The 23196-nt window shown below is 40.6% G+C and overlaps 1 protein-coding gene across 3 annotated transcripts in view; it reads left to right on the plus strand.

Annotated features, from left to right (window-relative positions):
• The window catches only part of SAMD12 (sterile alpha motif domain containing 12), a 176359-nt gene that overhangs the window by 31012 nt on the left and 122151 nt on the right, over positions 1–23196 (plus strand). For 2 of the 3 annotated variants that reach the window (XM_065830653.2, XM_065830654.2), the window contains exon 3: positions 16871–17000. In XM_065830653.2, the coding sequence (XP_065686725.1) occupies positions 16871–17000 (130 nt within the window). The remainder of the gene's footprint in view (positions 1–16870; positions 17001–23196) is intronic. The other variant, XM_071803840.1, reaches the window with a different exon arrangement.

Here is a 23196-nt window from a genome sequence, read left to right on the forward strand (position 1 = left end):
CCACCTTGTTACATTCTCATAAAAGGCTATGAGGTTGGTCAGGCATGACTTACCCTTGGTAAAGCCATGCTGACTGCCCCTAATGACCCTCTTTTCCCTGATATGCCTTGAGATGACACCAAGGATAAGCTGTTCCATTACTTTCCCAGGGACAGAGGTGAGGCTGACCGGTCTATAATTACCCGGGTCCTCCTTCTTGCCCTTTTTGAAGACTGGAGTGACATTTGCTTTCCTCCAGTCCTCGGGCACCTCCCCTGTTTCCCAAGACTTGGCAAAAATGATGGCGAGCGGTCTAGCAATGACTTCAGCCAGCTCCCTCAGCACCCATGGATGCATCCCATCTGGACCCATGGATTTATGGACGTCCAGACTATCTAATTGCTCCCTAACCCAGTCCTCATCAACTAAAGCAAACTCCTCCATTAACCTGGCTTCATCCGGGGTCTCAGGGGTACGGGGCTCCCCAGGAGAGCCTCCAGCAGAGTAGACAGAGACAAAGGCGGCATTCAGTAATTCTGCCAGCTGTAATTCTAAGGAGGCCTTGGCTATCCTAGTTGCCTTCCTACATCCTCTAACAGCAGCCTTATATTCCTCCCAAGTGGCCAGCCCCTGCTTCCGTGACCTGTAAACTCTCCTCTTCTGCTTGAGCATACCCAACAGATCCCTATTCAACCACACAGGCCTCCTGGCTCCCTTCCTCAACTTCCTATGTGTGGGGATGCTCTGATCCTGAGCGTGGAAGAAGCAATCTCTGAATGCAATCCAGCTCTCTTGGGCCCCTTTTCCTTCAAGCAGTCTTGCCCATGGGATTTCCCCCAGCAATTGCTTGAAAAGGCTGAAGTTAGCCCTTTATCTAAATAAGGCTTCTGTATAGGTTTGAAGATGTATTTTTAAATAATCAATATCCTTGCCGCTTGAACAGAAAAGCTTTTTCTGGAGATAAAGACTATCACAATCGTATGTTCTACTTCAAATATAAGACTGTCTCAAACTTACTTCTTTTGGTGACTCAGAATTTATGCCTTTCTCAGGTTTGTCCTAAAGAACAAATAGCTTTATTGTCAACATTTCAGCATTAGATGGTGATTTGTGAAGTTGATGAGGAAAACTGAACACGTTATTCCATGTACTAAGCTTTCCTGAAACCTTTATTGTTAACTGCAGAAGAAGAATCTGAAGCGCTTGTTAATGTTCATGCTTATTAAACTGTCACTACTGTTTGGTTTTTTTTTTCTGTAGGGAAGGCTACTTTATGGCTTGCAAACTATGGTTAATTGTCCATAGTAACCAGCAGCAGATTATTTCAGAAAATTTTTTTTTGCTTGAATAATTATCAGGTTTGTTTTCCATAGCTGTTGTTTCATGTTCCCTTACTCTCTGTTGAAACAATTTAGTATTGGAGCGGTTTCATTTTTAAAAGTATTTTTGAAGGGGAGAAAAAATAAAGAACGGTGCCAAATGAAATGCTTAGGTCAGCTGGGTGTTCAGCATGTTGATTAAACACCCAAGTTCAGAAATTCAGATGAAATTGCATTAGTTGTACATGTCCATTAGTACATACTGCCCCTTCTGCCTTTTGCTGGGAGGAAAACAGTATATTACCTTTTTTTTTTCCTGTTGACTTTTGCTCCCCCTCCCTGGTTTCCAGGTTCCAAAGGACACAAAATGCTGATAAAAACCAAAAAGAAAAATAATTGGAAAGGAAGTTGTCTTAGCCTTCGATTCCAAAAAGAAAACTGTATAATGTAGTCAGGTTATGTGAACAGTCCTGAGATTTAGGGGGGGGAAAAACTACTGGAGTGCATCCTGTTGTTGTGCTCTAAAATATTTTATGCAAATTGCAAGTGATTCTAAAAACACAAACTGAACAGATGAAACTGAACTCAACAATTAAATTAACTCCTGGCACAATGATGGCAAGTACAACCAGCTTATTGTTGATGAAATTCTTACTTTACAGTGTTCATCATCTGCTTCCTTCCATACCCCTGTGCCATGGTCAGGGTTTTGTTCTGGGTTTGTGGGTCGTTTCCTCCCATCCCATTGTTGTCTTGTTTTTTTGACAAACCTGGTTCCCTTCAGGGTGTTACAAAGGTTTCTGCTGGGTTGGGGAGGGTCAGGATGCAGTGGCAGTGTGTCCTGGCTGAACGGAGCTGATGATGGAGCACCCCATTTAGTGGTCTGTCTCCTGCAGCAAGTCTCAGTCCCCAGCCCCTGCTTTCTCTCATTTTATTGAGTTGACCGCTCAGTTCTTTGACTTCAGTGCGTTGACGATCAATTTATCATCCAGCTGAATTATCTAACTCTGGCTTTTATTAGTGATAGAGTACTCCCTACTAGCTGGTCATGAGCAACCAGTGAGAACTGTCCCCTTTGGCAGCATTTCCTTGTTAATTTGGCTTATTTTAATCACTTGGCCATGCTGGCTGTATTTATTGCTTTGCTGCGATTGCTGCTGAGAGAAAAGTCTGTGGAAGTGCAGTCCACATGGAGCTATCAGGAGACTGGATCAGATTAGGAGGAGGAAGAGGAGATACCAATCTGAAAGAGTAGTAACCTTAAGAACCAAATGTGTTTTGATTTTTCACCACTTCACCAGCTTTACCAAGTGCTTCAGTTTGTCCTAATGTGTCAGAGATGAAAACTGGGTGATCTTACAGTGAAACAGGAGACTGCAGACTTGGTTGTGGTTTGTTTTTATTTGTTTTGTTGTGGTTTCTGTTGTTTGATTGTTTGTTTCTTTTCCCTTCAGGAGAAAGGTAGAATCCAGTGCAATAATTACAGGAACAATAGAATGGGGAGCAGTGAAATTATAAATTTCTTAGCATGGGATATGTGACTGAGCAAAAAGGATCAAAAGAAAAAGCTGAGGAAGGTATAGGTTGCAGGTATAGCAGGTGTATGATGGAGATCAGGCAAAGTAGTAGAATATGTGCAGCAAAAGGGAATTTGACTGCAGAAGGTGAAATAAAGTGCAAAGGAAGAATAATTTATAGGATGAGTTTGAATACCCCACTGTATTTATAAATCTTAGAACTGAGGAAGAGAGGTAAAATCAGAAAATTGTCGCTGCTGCATGCAAATACACTAGGAGAATAAAACATCTGTGCTGCCACAAGCAAGTAGGACTATAAAACAAAGTAGAACTTGAAACTTTCCTATGTATTAGAAAGTTTCTCTTATGATTTTGTTAACGGATATTAATCTGCCACGTGTACATACAAATTGAGTACAACCTCTCCCTTAGAAAAGCTCATATTGGTTGTTTCTCTTTTAATCCTCTTCTAAACAGATTGACAAGGATTATTGTATAAAAACAGCAAATTGAGTTTCATTGACCTTTGGAATATTCATAGGATCATAGAATAGTTTGAGTTGGAAGGGACCTTCAAAGGTCATCTAGTCCAACCCCCCTGCAATGAGCAGGGACATCTTCAACTAGAACAGGTTGCTCAGAGCCCCGTCCAGCCTGGCCTTGGATGTCTCCAGGGATGGGGCATCTACCACCCTTCTGGACAACCTGGGCCAGTGTTTCACCACCCTCGTTGTAAAAAATTTCTTCTACATGTCTAACCTGGATCTACCCTCTTTGAGTTTAGTTTAAAATCATTACCCGTTGTCCTACTGTAACAGGCTCTGCTAAAAAGTCTGTCCCCATCTTTCTCATAATCCACTTTTAGGTGCTGAAAGGTGGAGCCTTCTCTTCTCCATGCTGAACAGCCCCAACTCTCATCCTGTCCTCACAGCAGAGCTGTTCCAGCCCTCTGACCATTTCTGTGGCTCCTCCGGCCCCTCTCCAACAGGTCCATGTCTGTCCTGTGCTGAGGGCTCCAGAGCTGGACACAGGACTCCAGGTGGGGTCTCACCAGAGCAGAGCAGAGGGGCAGAATCACCTCCCTCCACCTGCTGGCCACACACCTTTTGATGCAGCCCAGGATACAATTGGCCTTCTGGGCTGTAAATGCACATTGGCGGCTCATGTCCAATCTTTCATCCACCAGTACCCCCAAGTCCTTCTCCACAGGGCTGTTCTCAATCCCTTCATCCTCCAGCCTGTATTGATACCATGGGTTGCCCCGATCCAGCTGCAGGACCTTGCACTTGGCCTGTTGAAGCTCATGAGGCTCACATGGGCCCACTTCTTGACCTTGTCCAGGTCCCTCTGGATGGCACCCTGTCCCTCAGATGTGTCAACTGCACCACTCAGCTTGGTGTCATCTGCAAACTTGAAATATCCAAAGCTTATCACTTACATTTTTATATGTTACTGATGTTTTAATCGGTGAAACAACATAAAGCAAAAAGTATGTGAATATTTATTTTCTACTTTCAATAATAATTATCAGAAGTCGTTCTTATGTTTGTTAGTGAAGGGTTTAAGGACCAGTGAATTTTGGCCAACTTACTAGAAAAGTTATTCTAATCTACTGTTTTTATTCTCTCCAAATATATATTTCTGCTGTGTATTTTGCCTGGGTTTAGAAGTGATCAAGACATTAAACAGCATTCCCAAAGGTTATTTCTGATTATGCTAGCCAACAGAATCAGAACCATTTGTGGATATAGGTAATATTTTCTTGTCTGTCAGGAAACAGCCTTTTCTTACGTCCCTCTGCTAATAACCGTGTCATAAAATAAAAGGTTGTAGTGCTGTGTTCAAAGAAATAAAACAGCAGTAGGATAAAGGTGAGGAAGATACCTCCACCTCCATGTAATCTCTTCTGTGAGAACATGGAAAGATACTTCATCTCATGTAAACCTTGGTGCTTTCAGGAATCGTCACGTGATTGCATCTTGTCTAGGGACAGTTCTCAAGTGTTTGACTAAGGAGGTTTTGGAAACATGTCCTCATAAACAGCTGGTAATGAAATGGTAATTTATAATTGTAAAGTGTTGGTATAGCAGCTACATACAAGGGGGGGATCAGCTCCACGTTGGAAGCTTCAATGACAAAGTGAAACGGGAGAGAAGTGTGAAGATGGGGGGCCTAACTGCTGGAACGTGCCTTGTGACCGGGCTGCCTTGTGAGCCGCGAGCAGAACAGCTTAAGTGGGTTACAAGAAACAGGACAGGTGAGCAGGAAAATGTGAAAAGTACTACACATCTCCAAGAGAAAGCTGGATTATCTTGAAGCCCCATGCAGTGCCTTGCAAAACTGTCTGGGTATGTCAAAATGCGGCCTGTCAGTAGATGGTGCTCTTTATATCAGCTATTTACTCATGCTGCCTGTGTTTGGCTGTGTTTTCATGTAAAAGGTCTGGTAACATTCCTTAACAGTTCATTTCTCTGAATTCTGATGTCTTGGAGATTAGAAAATGAAGGCTTTTGAGAGACTGCCAGAAAAAAAAAAAAAGTGTTGACAAATTTCCTTTGAAACATCCTCCATCCTTGAATTTTTTCAACAACTTTTCCTTGTGAACATGTATTGTTTTGAACTTGGAGAAATTCAGAAGCTTCCAGCGTAAAAACCTTGAACAAACATTGTGGACTGGAGAATATATAGCAGATCAATTCAGTTTGGCAACTGACCTGTAAGACACTGCAGTAATGTGGTCTAAAATAAAAATGCAAAGCAGATTTGGCAAGTCATTTGCAGTTCTAAAGTTTTCTTTTGCATATTAACTTTGTAGTTTTACCTGCTGTTTCTGGATAGATAGGAATTAGTTTATTTTTAAATGTAATGCTTCTTAGAAAGGGCTTAAATGAATCAACGCAATTTTGAGTTTTACCTGGAGTCATTTATTCATCAGTAGTTGGATGGATATAAAAAGCTGCATAAAAATGAATATTTCCTAATTAATGTGATTGAAGTATTACTAAACCTGCCTCAATTTTTTTATTATTCAGAAAACATGCCATCTCTGGAGGAAAAAAGTTAAATGTGTTAATTGTGTAAAAATATCACCTGCCAAAGGCTGCTGTTGAGACGAAAGCCCTGATCTGGGTGGCAGAGCAGCATGGCAGAGCCCTGGGGAATCGCAGATCCTTGAAGCTGTGTGTGTCTTTATGCAGTGGGCTGTGTATAGAACATCAGCTACTTAACCAAGAGTTAAATTTTGGCTTGTGAGATGAAATTGCCCCTGGAGTGAATCTTGAGAGCTGCCCACTGCCTGACGCTGCTGGTCTTCTGCAGACAGAAACTGAAGGATTAGCATGAATTTTTCATGTAATCTTAAACTGCAAGCAAATGGTCCAAGAAAGAGAAGGGAACAGAGTTCCTTTCAGAAATGTAATTAAAATATTTCTAGTTCTTATTCAGGGCCAGTCTGTCTTTTCAGCACGTTGATTTAGATATCACTTCATAGATCTCTCTCCTGAAAGGATATATATTGTATGTACTCAACACATTACAGCAGATGAATATTGTTCCTCACAACACTTAATTTACGTTCTCTCGACCCTCCCTTCACATTCAGCTCATTATGACTGAACTTCCTTATATCAAGGACTAGTGGGCATAATATTTTTGTTGAAAATCTCAGCTCTGGATTTGTAGGGACATGTCACAGCTGCCTTCCCCAGGAAGATGTTGCTGGGACATTTTGGGCTGGATTTACAAATGGTACCTGGAGCCGAAGATGCAAATCTTCACTTGACTGGCATTCCTGCCCTGCTGGGACGTTCCTGGGAAAGTCCCATTTTCCCATGAATGGCCTCATCTAGAAGATACCTTCAGAGCATGGCAACAATTGAGCCTCTGCCTTCCTTTCCCCACCCCCTGTTTGAATCTGGTCTGCTGAGTCCCACCTGTGTGGACTTTATAGCTCCAAATCTTCAGGTTTTTGAGCAGAGACGGTGCTGCTGCCACATCCTTCTGTTTCCTTTCAAAATAAGGAAAAGCTTCTGACCTTTTGCTTTTGAGTCGATTTGCTGCACTACAAGAAGAGATGCTTCCTGGGAGCGAGGTGCCTCCCTTTGGCCTGGGCTGGCCTTGATATGAATATGGGACTTGTGCTCTGTGGCTTTTTCTGTATCTTCTTGTTGGCTGACTTAGGCTGCTTCCTAGCCAGGAGGGGCTGGCCTTCATCAATCTCAGTCTGAGGCTTTTTGCTTTCTCTAATAAAGGGGATAAAAGGGCATTGTAGTGCTTAAGCTCTTTTGATGAATATAGGACTTCATAGGGAAGATAACAGAATACAGAAATTGCCTTATTAGGGAGAGAAGACTAGCTTCTCAATAGTAATTAGCAAGAAATTACATTGACGTCAGAAGTCTGCGCTTTGTTTTGAAAAATATGTGTATCTGCCTTCTAGATATTTATTTAAGTTGAGAAATCCATTATGACCTCCTACACAGGCATTGCAACACTACTGCATGAAGCAGATGGCCGGGTGAATCTGCCTCTTCTGTCCACTTTTGCCTTTTTTCCTCTTCCTTTGCTGGAAGGGGAAGCAAGAGGATGATCCCTCAGCTGAGGCTCAGAGACCTTTTCTTATTTGTACTCATGTACACTCTGGCCTATAAACTTGTTCTTCTCAAAATGTATTTGGCTCAAGAGAACATAGTTAAGAGTCAACTGGCAAAGATATCTAGAAAACTTTGGTTGCTGTTGGGGTATAAAATGTCTTGGCTGCTGCGCTTGCCTTCTGCATATGAATGAGCCCATCCATAAAGACTGAAAGTTGGCATGGAAAGGTAATACTGCTTCTTACAGTGCGAGCCTCTTAATTGGCACATCTGCTGGAAACAAAGGTGCCAAAAATGTGATTCACTCGAAAGGAGTAAACCTTGTAAGAAAGAAACCTGTCATTATTTAATAGGGATGAAGATCCTCTCAGGATGTTAGATGTTCTCCCTGTACAAATGTACTGCTGTTGAGCTAATGGTGGAATTAACCTCACTACCTGTTAATGCTGGAGTAACATTTTCTTTTATAGCTCTTCTTATATAAAATGCTTCACTGTCTGTGTGTTTAAGATAAAAAAATGGACTGTACTCTTCACCTCTGACATACAGCAGCTATCAAAAAAGGTCTGAAAAGACCAGAGTACTGCTTTGTACAATCCACCCCCCCCTTTCTTTTTCTTCTCCATTAAAGAAAGACCTATTTGTATTATAGTTGTATTCCTAGTAAAGAAACTACACATCATAATTTTTAATTGACACACTTCAGTTCATATCCATGTTAGCATGGATAATGTGAATATGAAACAGTCACAGTCTTGTCTAGTTCTTCTCATTTCAAGGCACTGTGTTTGTAATTCTTAATGATAAGTATTGATAATTGAGTTGGTTTTGAAAGAATCCACTTGACTGAAGAGTTGCAGGTTAGGCATCATCGAATATACGTGTTTATGAGTCAGAAGCATTCTCATGATCCACAGAACAAATATAGGCCAACCAACTTCCTTTAATTCTTGTTATTGAATTTGCAAGTGTAAAACCAAGACTTCATGATGTCCTTCAGATCTTTAAATTTTTAGCACTTACCTTTTGCTATTTATTTTTCTGTAATTAAAGAACAGTAAGATTTCAGAGTAGTATTGAAATTTTCATGCAAATTAAACATTTTTCCAGTCTAGTTTGGCCAGTGGATTTTGTTGCTGCTACAAGCTATATTTTCGCTAAATTCTTCTACATGACCATTTTTAAGTAAGTATATGAGAGGTGCCAAGAAAATCAGTGGACCTACTTATACGCCTGACTTGTATTTATTCTAATGAAATTCCTGATGAGTGATCTACTAGGTTTAGTTCAACTGTAAATGTAACTGCCTAAGATGCAAGTTGCAGGGGTGCCAGGATTGGTTAAAAAAAAAAAAGTGGGAATGGAGACCCCTTTGTAATTGTCAGGTTTGTCGTATAGGTGGGGTTTGGGTGGCGGTAGGATTTTTATTTTAATCTAGACCCAGAGAAAATATTTTTGGCAAATACTGAACTTCCTCAAAAGTGGAATTCCAGTTGCTCTGATGGTATTTCTGAAGTTTGGGACGAACTGTTGGAAAAGAGGGAGCTACATTTCTACATTTCATCACTGGTTTAGTTATTGGATATTCCTGTTTGCCTTCCTATGCGTACCTGAATGAATTTGAACTTGCCACTTTTGCTTAGTTCATTACTTGTTGTAACTTGGTATTAAAACAGGGCTGTTAATTTAAATTAACCGTGTTTCTTTGACTCAATAAGAGTAACAAGCACGCTAGAGAAGTTTGAGGAGGAGCCTTAGTCTTCATATGCACAAGGCATGCGAGCAGGACACCTGCTGTGGGAACAGAAATTGTCCCTTCTCCAGACCTGTGCAGGACACAGAGTAGGCTTCTGTTTGTAAAAGCAGGAGGCTTTGTATTTACTTGTGAAGACTGTAATGTGTATGATAAGGTAGTGATAGATAGAGCCCAGACTTGGACAGGTTTGAATTGTCTCAGGTAGAGGAGGGGAATCAAAGCCACAGCAATGAAGAAGTATCAAACAATTGACGTATCTTGTGAAGTAGGAATCCTCACCCTGACAGAGCAACTCTGCCTCTGTGTGTCTTCTCGGAAAGTATCCAAACACCAGTACTTAATTTTTGGACTGTGAAGTATCTTCTGCACTGAGCAAAATGGGTCTTTAGTTTGGCAAAATTAAAAATGCACTGTTTTCAGATGAAGCAAACTTTAAAACATTACACTCATTGGTTTGGATTTGGTTGTCAAAACCTAAAATTGATTGTGCCTCTGGGCCTACTTGCGGTTTTATTTTAAGCATTGTGGGCCTGTCTGTCCCAGTTGTGGCTTTCAGGATTTTTGATAGCAATTACAATGATGTCAAGCAAGCTTCTTGACAGTGCTGAGGAGTGCTCTGTCTTCTCCTTTCTCATCCTGACACTGCAGTGCTTCACCATTTGCTGATAGTGCCACTGCCATTTATATCAACACCAGCATCTGCCAGTCATGATTCTTGCTTTCAGCGTGCGATATCTCTTTGAAAGAGAGTACTCTCATGGGAAATGTGTCACCTTATTTATCCTTGCTTGTTGTTTCGATACTGTCTTTATCCTGATCAGGATAATGCTCAGTAATATTTTTTTGACAACTTTATCCTTTTCTTCTGATGATTATACTTGTGATGGCCTTAAGAGGGAGTTAACACCTTCTAACTATTTCCTGCTTTGCAGTTCAGTCTCATTATTATCATAATTTGATTCCTTTCCCCGCTTTGCAGTCTGTTTGTAGTACACCTAAGCTTGTGGCACAGGTACAGAAGGTACTGGATTGGGTCAGTCCCAGTGTTGCTTGAAAGCCAAGGTAAAACATTCATCGTTCATTGGTCTTTGAACAAGTGGTGGTGCTGGGGCCCTGCGGTAGAAGTTTCTCCTTGTGGCTGCCAGAGCAGTTTTTTGGCAGGGACAGCAATTTACAGCACTCTGCTGGAGGAGGCAACAATGAGCAACCAGTGGCTGACTCGGCCCCTGGGGCTGCGAAAAGGTGAAGAGACTGTCGGTGAGAGACAGGAGGCTGAGGGCCACTGCTGTCCTCATAGAATTGGCATTTGTTCCTCTCCTTCTCCTTCAGAAAACGGAAGGGTATGAATAGCAAATTCACTTTACAGAAGCTTTTCCACTTCTCCTGCACCTTCCATGGCTTCTCCACCAGTCTCCAGTCTTTTCCCTGCCGTGTCCTTCCTGGAGAGATCTGACCCAGCCCTGTTCACCTTGTGCTCACAGCCCTGAGCTGCATCTGCTCAGGTGTCCTCGTCTCCCTCTAACTCTGTTCTCTCTCCCCTGTGATGTCAGAGGACCTGTGTTAACAGATGTGAGTGCGCTGGGAGCTGCACAGCCTCTGAGTCTTGCTCGTGGCATCACTGTATGACTCTGCCATGCTCAGGAGGTCATAGATTAGGCCAACCAGGTGAATTTTACATCTTTCCTGGTGGAGCAAGTAAGTTTGGGGCTGCAGATGTGAGACACAAGCTTGCAACTGAGGGAATGCAAAGTGCTATCTGAACACACTTCCAGCACAACTGGGGAGTCTTGGTGGCCCTCCCATGTCTCTGTAGTTTTCATTCAAAGAGGACGTTGCGTGTTGCTCAGTCAGAGGTGTGTGACTTGTACAATAACTGCTGTAGTGTTTCTGTTTTAATCCTTCCTGAGTGGCATTAGGGATTATGTCTTGGCTAAACCAAAGTGGGTGCAAAGTTAACCTTTAAAGTGTGCTTCTAACTTAATTGCAATTATTTTTTAAAATAATATATTTTATTTGCCATACTGACTTTGTTTTTCACAGTGACTTAAGTAATAAATTAGAATGTGACTGTTTGAATTTCTGATCCAATTAAAGTTTTAAGCATTCAATCTTTCATCAACATAAAAGGGAAGATGTCTTATAGTATTTTCCTTTTTTTTTTTTTTTTAATAAGCACATTTCCTTTGGTTTTTCATTTGCGTCTCTTCTTAGGATTAAAATTCTCAATAACACAGATGGGTACCCAATACAACAGAGGTTTTGGTGTTTTTATGGGGTATCTGCTTATTATTGTAATTTTCTTATTATTTGCTGGAAAAATCTGTTAATATTACTACCTGACTATCTGAGTGTATTTCTAAACCAAAAATGTGTCATTTCCAGATACTTCAATATTATAAGATATCATATAAAAACACATTCACAAGCCTGGCTCATTTTTTCTGTTCTTTCCGGAACAGAAACTGTCTTTTATGTTAGTCATTGATTCTGAATTCTATGTAGGCAATTTGATGTTGGAGAAGTAATTTGGAATATAAGAAAATGATTCGTATTTTCTCAGTTTCAGAAATACAACCCAAGCATGTTTAAAAATATATCATGCTTTTCAAATTTGTTGTGGGCATTGCGGCTCCTGCTGCTTCTTGTCATAAACGGTGGAGATGATGCTGTTAGTCGTGCTACCGGAGCAGTCTGAAAGATTCGACAATAACTTAGATAACTCTTGGAGCTGTGTAGTTTAAGTTCTCTGTTATATATATCTATATTGGATACACATGAAATTTTATTTTTCTAATTTTTAAATATATCACCGTCCCTTTATAGTTTGCTTGCAGAAGGCATTATGTTTTGGTTTAACAAGTATTTCCTTCTCAGCTTCATGCATGAGGTGATCTCATTTCTTCAAGTCTCTCTGATCACAGACACATCAATGGTTTTCTGACACATTTTAATGTTTCCTTCCCCAGCTGACTCTGCATTATTCTGGGGGTGACAGCCACCCATCTCACTCTCTCTGTCCCTGTTAGGTGACAGTGACCTAATTCTTTCCTTTGCTCTTCCCATACCTCCATCACAGCTATCACCCCCTTTTCTTCAAACTGCCTAACTGGGTTAATGTAGCGGTTCAGCGCTGAGCAGTTGTACTCCGAGTTTACTCCGTGTGAGGTTTTCTTTGTGCCTGAAACGCGGCTGGCAGAGCTTCATGCTGCTGGTCTAACAAATGATGGTGCTTTTCCTTGCAGCCTTGCCTTGCTGATGTCCTTTGACCAACACAGCTGTACCAAAATTGGTCCAGCTTTGTCTTTTTCTAGTTAAACTGTAAACTTCAGAGCAGAGTCTCTTGTGATGCGTGTTGGAGCAGAAATCTGCCTCAGTTCTTTGAGCAGCGCTGCTTTTATCCATCTCTGTTTCACACATGTGGGCTTTTTTAAGGCAGAAACTGTAGGGTCTGACTTTCAATAAATTGGAATGCAAATATGCATTGACTTTGCTTGTGTGTTCAGGGTCAGTATGTTGGCAAATAGAATGTTACAAATGGTGTCAGGCAGCCTTCTTCCTGCAGCCCTGTTTGACTGAGGTCCCTGATCTCCACAATCCCTGGATTTTGTAATCTGAGCAAATTTGTCAAATGCACGAAATGTTTGGGTTGGAGAAGCTCTTTTAAAGAACTTGGCTCAAAGTATGTAAAGTAATTTTAATGAGATTGAATCCTCTGTCACTCAAAAATACAGAAGCATTTTCTTTCTTTTCTGGAGTGAAATGAAGCATTACAACAGGCTGCCCAGGGAAATGGTTGAGTCACCATCCCTGGAGGGGTTTAAAAGACATGCAGATGTGCACCTGGGGACATTGTTTAGTGGAGGACTTGGCAGTGTTAGGTAAGTAGTTGGACTCATTGATCTTGAAGGTCTTCTCCAACCCAAATGATATAATGAGTCTACAAAGTGCAATAAATAAAGACAAAGAAATTCTGGTGAATAAATCGACGTTCAAAACTGGCAGCTTGGTAAACTGCACCTGGGAGGCTGAAGTAGAGAAGTTGTAGGTCGTGGTTTAGGAAGAGCTGGGCTTGGGTACCAAGTGCTGTTCTGAACCATGAAATACACTCTCTAGTAGTGTGCAGGCAGGAAGTTTGATTTGTTTATTTACTACTGAGCTGGTGATTTTAAGTACTGTCTTCTCTGCCCTTTGGAACAAAGAGAGCATGAAATTGTGTCACATATTAAATATGTTACTTTTTTTTCTTCTTGGGAGTCATTTTTATAGTTTGAGATTCACATAGCAACAACCGGTGTTGGCAATTTAGGAGAAAGAGGTTGACACGCAATCCTGAAGAAACAGGTTTTTCTTCAAATATGCAAGAAAAGATCAGAGTACTAAAGACTTTTCTTCTCATTAGATGTGTATCTGGCACATGAGTTGGCAGAGTGTTTGGCAGGATTAAAACTGTTTAAGTGCTGCCAGCAAAGTGGGATCTTAGACTGAGTTTATGTCAGGAAAATGAAAGGGGAGGCAGGACCAAAGATGTTTTAAAATATATTATTTTATCTTAATGATTTTTGAACTATTGTTTAACTGAGCTGATAAACAGAAATAAAATAAAACATAAAGTTTTCCACCTGTCTAGGTAGTTTATGTATAGCTAGTGGCAGGAGACTCATTTCATAGGTATGTTTATGGTAAGGGTAATTTTCTGTGGTTTACTGGCAATTTTTTTAGTGTAAGATCTGGCTTTAGAGCAGGGAAAAAACTAACAAATGAATTTTGTGGGAGAGTAGTGTATTTTTAATAGCCTTTCATTTAGAGCATCTGGTTGGAAAATATTTTGAGTGTGATGTTCCAAAAATGAAAGCGACAACAATATACTTTTTATAACTGTTGCTTTAAAAACCATATATTCTGCTAACTCATCAAGTCCTTATGAATTAGAAAATCAAACAGAATGGTGATAGTATCAGTATAAAAATGTCCTCTTTGGGCTGCAGTTACAAGTTGAAGTTGAACATGTTTCAATGCTAATTCTGCACACTGGACAGGAAAAAATCAGCATGTATGTTTGCTGTGCAATGTTCTGTGTATTGCAGAGCATAACAACGACATTTGAAACCATCTTTCAGTTCTACAGGCACAGAGGGAAATGTTAAATTTGTACTGAAATTGCTGATGAACTTGTTCTTCAGATATTTAACATGATGGTGCTTAAACCTTTTGAGAGGAGAATAGTTGCTGAACTGAAAAGAGCAACCTCTTAGTTAAAGCAAACATTGGCACTACGTGTGCCAATAAATAGCTTGTAAATTTATAGCTAGCTCTATATATATTTGTATACAAATATTTGTAATTTAAGTATTTTTATAATGTACAATAAAAGCTCTTAACAATTTATTTATCAAGGGCTAACAGACTTTCCTCTAGTCTTCGAAAGATCCAATGCTCAAGAAATATCTTCAAATTCAAGCAGTAACTCAAAAATACACGTTGAAGTCCTGACCCTGTTGTTCAGGGATTTCAGTGGAATCCAAGAGACTGCTTGTGCTCTATGGCTATTTTTACTTGTTTTTTCATTTGCTCTACTTGTGAATGACGCACATTTATATATGCACGTAATACAAATCAGCTGATACCATAATATTGGGTTCTTCATTGGAATGCAGTTTCTGCTGTGACTCGGACAACAGTAACAAGTCGGGTAGAGGAGTTCAGGGGGGAGCCGGTTGCACGAAGAGCAGTGAGGGGGCACTTGCTGTCCCTGCAGGGTCATCCCTACTCCAGACCCTGGCGGTGTCCAGAGCGGGTTCTGCAGTGCAGGGTCCTGATGTGCTGCTGGGAAAGGGCGCTGGCCTGGTTACAGTGCAGTGTCAGCACCGCTGGAAATGCCTTGTTTCGTGGACACGTAGTCTGTCGGTCAGGCTGCCGCTTGCTGCAGAAGGTGGCAGCTAAAGAGGAGAATCAATTATTTGGGACGGTTTTGTGCATTCTTGTGATACCTCTAAATGTCGGTGGTGCCCATTAGTGTGTTTGAAACAGGATTCATGTTTCCGGCAAGTGTATTTTTGTTTAAAACAACTATGATTTTCCTGCTGTTCACTGAACTTCTACCCAGGCAATGAAAAAGAGATAGGGAAAATTGGGCATGAGAAATTCAAGATGTTTACCCATTGGAATTTTATATCTGCCATATTCCCTGGCCCTAACTTAATATCTTTGCACGATGCACTTCATGGACTTAATAGGACATGCAAAGCAATAGCTTAAAACTGCTTCAGGCCTTTGGGATTCTAGCAATGAAAAATTTCGAAGCAACTTTGAAAAAGTCTGTCTGACAAAGTCCATCTGTGTAAATGCTGGGATACACCCTGGCTGGCAGTATCGAGGGAATCTGCCATGAGTCCTAATGGAGAAGAATGGTTGAGATGACATTCCCCTTCACCTCAAATTTGTGCAGAAAAACGTCTCTTGAACCTTCTAAACCAGCGAGGAACTGGAGGACAGGTATTCGGAATGCACAGCCTGGCAACAAAGATACTTTATTTTGTAGTCTCAGTTCTTTGACAAAATCCTGAAGTAAACAGACACAATGGTGTTCACACCCGCTTACATCAGCGATGTCCAATGTTAAACATTTATTGTTGGTAATGACCACCCATCTATTTGAGATTTTCTTAGTCTCCAGGGCAGACTGTGTTGCAAAAAAAAACCCAAAAAACCAAAAAAACAGATGAAATCACTTTGAATATTTCTTTTTTGTTGTTTTGCCTACTTTGACAAGAGGCTTTAAATCCCTGCAATTCAGATCACCAAGAACTCAGCGTTTTCATATGGTTAAAAAAAGAGTGTAGGTACAAAGGTGAATTGCTTTATTAAATGAAATGTGACTTTATACATATGGCAATGCAACTGACAATTTATGATTGTTTTATGTATAAACTGTTAATCTGTTTGTTCAGATAATCTATTATAAAACCAAATTTTCAGGGAAATAGTGAACAGTGGTCTTTTAAAAATGTATTTATGAAGAAGAAACTGTTTAAAGCAGGAGTCCTACTTATTTCACATAAACAGGGACTGTAGGAGGGTTGAAGGTAAAAAGGAAGCAGAAGAACTCAAAGTGCTTGTAAACATCAGTGGAAGTGGGGACGATGTCAGCCGAAACGCTCGGTACGGACCGCCCCACCAGCTGTGCCTGCGCTGGTGTGCAGTCTCCTTTTCCCTGGCAGAACACGTCTCTAAGCTTGTTTGCACTGAAGGGTTTGTTGCAAGATCTTTTGGAATTGTCACTGAGGAACACACCTGGCCTGAGGATACTCCTGGTTGTCCATGGTTATATCCAAACTGTGACACCAATGTGCAGCCCTCTGGTGAATCTGAAGGGTTCAAAGGCTGCAACTACTGCCCCTCAGGTGCAGAGTTGGTCATTCTTTAAACTGTTATTCAAGTAAGACATGGTGCAATATGTTTCTTTGATGCAAGGAACACATATGCAATGCGAAGTAGCGTTAAAAAAAACTTTCACTTTGTAGGATTCCTGGGTGATGTATTTGAACAGCTGGGTCTTGTGTAACACGCAGGTAATTATTGGTTATCTGCCAGCCAGAGCAGCTCCCATCTTGCATTTTTTATTTTAGTATCTTATATAGACATCACAGATTATTTCTGAAATGTGTGCGGACTAAACATCATTTCTGTTCATCCTCTTTGTGTTTGTAGTCTGGGACTGTGAAGCTGACCAAGCCTGTGGCGTTATGGACCCAGCAGGATGTCTGCAAATGGCTGAAGAAACATTGCCCTAATCAGTATCAAATCTACAGTGAGTCATTCAAACAGCATGACATAACTGGTAAAGTATGCACTATCAGAAATATTTTACTTGCTTAAAATGTGGCAAATTGTTTTACTTTGTTGCTAATAGATTGTGACTGTGCGCTGAGGGCTTCTTGCTGATTGTATGACTAGAGTTACAAGGTTTAGAGCAGGAGGAATACACCACCTTTATAGGATGTGATAAGTGATTTCCACATCTCTCTAAAAGATAAATTTCACATTATTCAGTGTTAATATAATGAGGAAAGAAGTCGGTCTGTGTGTGGGTGAGGGCCACACCCTGTTCATTCCAAATAAATAAAAAAAGCCCCAAATGTTAAGAAATGTCCTATGAGGAAAAAAGTAAATGAGTTTCTTTTCATGGAGGTGTTTCACCTTGATTTCATATTCTTTTTTTGCCCTGCCCCCCTCCCTTTTTTTTTAATTGAACTTGGAGCCCTTAACAGATAGGATGGGAAGCAAACCCAACTGGGCCTCTCCCTAGGGCTGAAAGAGAATCAATACAGCAAGTTGTTTCCTGACAGATGTTTGTTTAACTTTGTTCTGGAAAATTTGCAATGGAGGAGATGCTCACATATCTCTATTCCAATAATTTATGGTCTTTAAAGTTGGTATTTTCCTATTGTCAATCTAAACTATTATTTCCAGCCAAATAAACTGATTTCTGTCCCAGGCATAGCTCAAGTACAAACAATCCTTCTCTCTTGCAGTCTTTCCTTTATTGGGTAGGGGGTTTCCTGCTCTCACACACTTTCTTTGTCTACTCTAAAAATTGTTTGTTCTATCATGGTTTGTCCCCCAAATACCCACAGGACCTCCAAACCTTTAACAGTTTGTGTCTTCTCTTACAAGAATATATTAAAAGCATTGTTATATTTTATTTTCCTATTTACTTCAGAGGTTTATATTGATTTTGTTGATCTGTTTGACTTGTTAACTCCTACTCGGTTTGCTGTAGTGGTATTTTAACTGACCACTTTGTGGTCAGCTGAAATTTGTTCTCTGAAGTGGTGGTATACAAAAATGGGAACAGGCATTCAGCCATTTAATATCAAGCAGATGTTTGAGTTTCACATACAAGTCTTGGTCTTAACAATAATGTACTGTTAACTAATGTGTGTTTCAGTTAGTGTCTTGTTTGTGTACGTGTACTTGTGGTGTTTCAAATTTTCCATCGATTCCTGTTGCTACTCTTTCCTTTCTGATAATATATGGATGACTGCAAACGTGGCAAACTTAACTACCAGTGTTTGTTTACTATGTAGCCATGAATACGTGCACATGCTCATATGTGAGAGGTGGTTTGTGTTGGTTTGGTAAGCGTTGAGTTTTAGTGCGTAACCATTGTGCCCATTTCCTCTAAGTCATCAGCCCTGAACGCAGCCCATAGGAATGCAGCCTGGGTCTCCACCCATGTGTACAGAGCTGAGTGCATCCAGAGCGCTACCAGGAAAAACTGAAGCTATTTCTTCATGTTTTCTGGTACTGTTTTACTGACATATTGTCTCTTTTTAGAATTAAGACACAGCGAGATAAAGTTGAAAGGAAAGTTGTTTTCATTTCAACATACATGTAGATGGAACCTGGTAGTTTCATTGCAGATGTGCACAACATCGAACCTTATAGACCTCTGTGAAAAAGAAGAATCAAGATCAATCCTTCTTACTTTACACAAAAGAAGTATAAGGAAAATATTAGTATGAGTGTTAGAATGTAAGTCTGCAGGAAAGACAATCAGTTCAGTAACTACCAAAGAAAAGAAGAAATGCGATCAATGTTTGTACGGCTTTTATAAAAGTATGTTGTGATAATATTATGAGTGAAATCAATAACTTGGGAGGATATTTCCAGTGCTCTTGGTCCCTGTGACTCCGATTATTTGAAATCTAATAAGGGGATAGAACAGTGGATTTGTGGCTCAGAAAAAGTAGAGCATGAAAGGAGCATGGAAACTAATGTGAAGATTAAGCCAAAGTAGTGTAACTGTTTCCAGATATGGTTATGGAAAAGTGATGTGATTGTTCAAAATTTCTCAGGAATTAAAGTGGCTTTACAGGCTGCTTTGATATGGAAAAATATGATGGAAAAGAACTTGAAGAAAGTGACATGAAAAGGATATTTAAACTTTATTTGAAGATAAAATCGAAGTCATGGTCATAAGCCAGGAAAATAGTCTTGGGCAAATATATCTAGCAGTTGTTAACCATAGGTGTTGAAAAATGCAGCATTTTACTTGGGACTGTTAGTTGCTGATGACAGTTATTGAGTTGGGGGCAAAAAAGCAACCCAAAATGTCCTTTCCTTTGTGGAGATTTTATACCTTTTTACTACTCCTGACAAAGAGCAGCTGCAGATGTGTAAGAATAAAATGCTTTATCTGGTGATCTTGAGGATGCCATGGGACAGTGTACTCTCATCAGGTTTGCGGGTGACGCCAAATTGAGTTAACAGTTGACAGACTCAAGAGCGGGGCTGCCGTTTGTAGGAAGCCTGGTGCAGGGACCAGACCTCGGCTGCAGGAATGTGCCGACAGGAACCATTGGGAATTCAACAGCTGCTCTTGGCGTTTGCACCCATGCGAGTGGACATAAAAAGTTGCTCTGACTAGCCAGCTGTTTACACTCATTTTATACCAGTATTAGTTCAGGGGGCAAAGCTGAGAACCGGACCTTGTTTTCCGTGTGCATTTGTGGATTTGAATTTGCCGGGCAGCAATACTTTTAAATGACTAGGGCGTTCTTGAGAGATGAGCTGTTCTTTGATGGTGTTATCCTGTACCATTATTTTTTTTTTGCAATGTCTCAGCATTAAGCAGAGCAAGACTGGGCATAGAATGACTAAGGAATAACCATTTTGGTGAAAATGGTCCATTGACAAAGTAATAAAGGTGATGTCCAAGTGACTGTTTATTGATGCATGATTTGTTGAAAGAAAGGAAGGAAGGAAAGAAACCCTGCTTCACCTCTCGTTTTTACACCATGTTCCCCAGTGTGCTAATGTGTGTCTAGAGAGCATGAGGTTTTAATGCTATGATCATTAAACAAACCTCATTCTGTCAAAATAATACCCAAGAGGTACCTTGGTCCAAGTGAAAGAATTTCATAGGAGGTACTTGAAAGGGCTCAAGCCTTTTTAAATTAAACTTTAAAGGAGGAAAGGAACAGGACTCAAGAAAACCTCTTTTTAGTTTTATAAGGGACCAGAGCTTATGAGTATTCATTAAATACCAAACGGCACCTCGGAAAATGAAATATATGCTACTGAAAACCTGCTGCAAATAACTTTAAAATCTGGCTAATTCTGTAACCTGTAAAGATACTTGCATTAAACCAGCTATCTTGACATATGTTTTTATGAAGTTCATATGAATTCTTGCTTTTAAAATCTGAATTGATTTGTTTTTTTCACTTCAATAATATCTTTGCAAATGTTAGGTGTTTATCACATCAGCTGAAATACTCAAGTTATTTAGCATATTGGTGAAGGGATGATATTGTGGTTCAAAAGACTAAACTGGGATTTGGAGAAATCTTGGCTCCGTTTCAGGTTACTCTCATGTTCTTAGGAAGCACACTGAATCCACAGGGTCTAAGTTTCTCTTTCCATACAGAGAAGGGACTGCTTTTTCTTATCAAAGTGTTGCCAAATATCTTTATGATTTCCGGAAGATGCCCTTTGGTTCATAGAACTCACTGAGTTTTGTGCTGTGACCAATGCAGGGACCTGGGGATGAGAGGCGGGCAGGGGGTGCGGGAGGCCTGGGGTTCAGTCCTGCCCCTGGGGCGGGAAGGGTGACTAAAAGCAGGCAGCTTTATTTACCATGTTGTGACGTTCTGATCATATTCATCCTCCCCGTGTGTGTTTTGGCGTCTCTGCAACGGTGATAAAGATACCAGTGTTGTTAAATGTGTAGGAAAGATGTTGTTTGAGCCAGCTGAGTCTTTCTGTTAGCAGATCTGTTTCATTTGGAACAACTTCTGCTCACTCCCTCATCCATCCCTTGAAAGTGCTTCCAACTTCGTTATCCTTCATCCTTCCATTATTAATGAGTATCACATTGACCGAAAAACATCTCTCGTGCCAGTGACGCGGGACACCTAGTGCGAGACCAGATGCAAGAAGCGAAATGAGGTCTTGTGTAAGGTGACCTCTGTCGGTGTTCACCCCGATGCTTCCCCTCCGTGTTACTGACACCTGACCCTCCAGAGTCTGCTCACAAATCCTACTGTAGTTACACTGCACAAAACTACACAAATTGGCACCTTTCCTTAGCTTGTTTTATTGGACATTGTTTTATTATCCCTTATGAACTGGTAGGTTGTTATCGGTAGAAGACTGGTTTTATGGTCAGGTGTAGTACTGGTACTAAGTGAAAAAGGTCCAAGGTCAGGACCAGGTGTTGCAGGAAGTACTTTACCCTCCTTTAAAGCATTATTAAAGTGTTGCTCACCACATTTTTCTCTGTCTGGTCCCAAACCTGTAGCAAGTTCAGAACATTCCACAGCACTGTCATATATCTCAGAAAGCATCTAGTTTATTCATGGAAGAAAATAGGTTTTAGTAGAAACAAAAAGAACCTTATTGTGTCCAAGTGGAAGGTATTTCTGATAAGATATTAGTTATCTTCCTTGTTTTGCATGTGACAGTGCTCTTCAGCACAATAGATCTCTCCTCCCAAGCCATGTTCATATGATAGTGGTGGTGTAGAAACAACTTCCATCTCCAGCAAGCTCTGTGAAGCTCTTCCCTTCTCTGTGGTGCAGCGCTTCAGCCAGCCTTGCCCACGGTCCTTATTTGTGCCACTTTTCCCTGCTCTTTCTGTGAGGTCTTAACAGCAATGTTGGTTGGTGGGCTGTCAGTTCAATCCTGACTACATCCATCTGTGGTTTAAAAAATAAAATAAAATCACTGCTTCACCCTGGAGAGAGCTTTCATTCTGCTGCCTGGATAAGGTCAGACTTATTTGTAGTGTTCTTTGTGGAGCTGTGATGCTTGTGTTGGAAAATGTGAGGGACTGAAGAGTTTTCCTTGTTTCATACTTGGCTGCCCTCAAATTTTTAACATGTGGAACACATCAAAGAGTGACAGACACTGGGATAAGGCTTCTGTTTGCATAATATGTGGCAACTGTTATTTTTGCATGGAAAAAAATATCAAAAATATATTAATGCAACCCTGTGTTTACGTGGCATAGAATTGAAAGAAGTGAGATGAACCAAATAGTTGGAAAGCGGGAATCTTTTTTCCCTATTCAGCTTCCTACTGATAACATTTTGGATGCATGTAATCTCTTACACCTCAGCAACGGCTCCTGACTCTGGTTTCCAGTCAGATCGTAGCTCAGGAGACACCCAGTGAACTGCTGCAGCAGGAGGCAAAACTCTAACAGCTCCTGAGAGATCTGGTGTGGCCAGGAAGGCCCATCTGCAGCTGCGAAGGGGCCAGTGAGGCACTTGAGTGCTTCACTGAAGTTGTAACTTAACATAGTTTATTATTTTCTGATAAACTGGGTGTTCTGTGAAAAATAATCTGTGGAGTATTATGGCAGAAAGTAACTTTTTAATGGAGTTGTTGTTGTTATTATTATTATTTTGATCTGGAACAGGAGAACATTTTCTAACCAGCTGCCATGATAGTGTCTTCACTGCTAAACCAGCTTGCCGGTTGTGCACAGGAGAACTAGGCCCTATGTGTGTAAGAAGAAATCAAATCAGTTCGTCGTGAGGCAGAACCATCTTCACTTCTGTGCTCAAACCAGTGGGGAGTGTCTAATGCCATTATTTGTTACATTAAAACCTGTGTGGAAGAAGTTATATTATCATCTGTTGTTTAATAGGAAAGGGAACTTGCTGAAGGGTGATTGAGGCATTTTTGGCCTTGCTTGCCAATGATGTATTGTTATTGCTTCTACGTCTACTAAATTCAGAATGAATAGTTTCCATGCTCCTGCTCCATTATCAGCTGGGGGATCTGCTATGCAAGGAGCTGATGAATGTTTTACAGCATTTCCTGTGATATTGGATATTTCTTGCGTCTGGTTGCTTTTCCTTGGTGTGCTCTCTGCACTTCTGACTACCTGGGAAGTTCTCTCATGGTTTCAATAAACAATTACTCTACAGCACACTCAGAAGTGAACTGCACTCTAGCTGCCTCTTTTTCTTCACTCTGTCGCTCTGTAAGAATTCAGGAGGAGCCATGGTAGCCTGATTTGC

This window comes from Patagioenas fasciata, chromosome 2 (assembly GCF_037038585.1).
Source record: "Patagioenas fasciata isolate bPatFas1 chromosome 2, bPatFas1.hap1, whole genome shotgun sequence".
In the NCBI taxonomy this organism is placed as follows: domain Eukaryota; kingdom Metazoa; phylum Chordata; class Aves; order Columbiformes; family Columbidae; genus Patagioenas; species Patagioenas fasciata.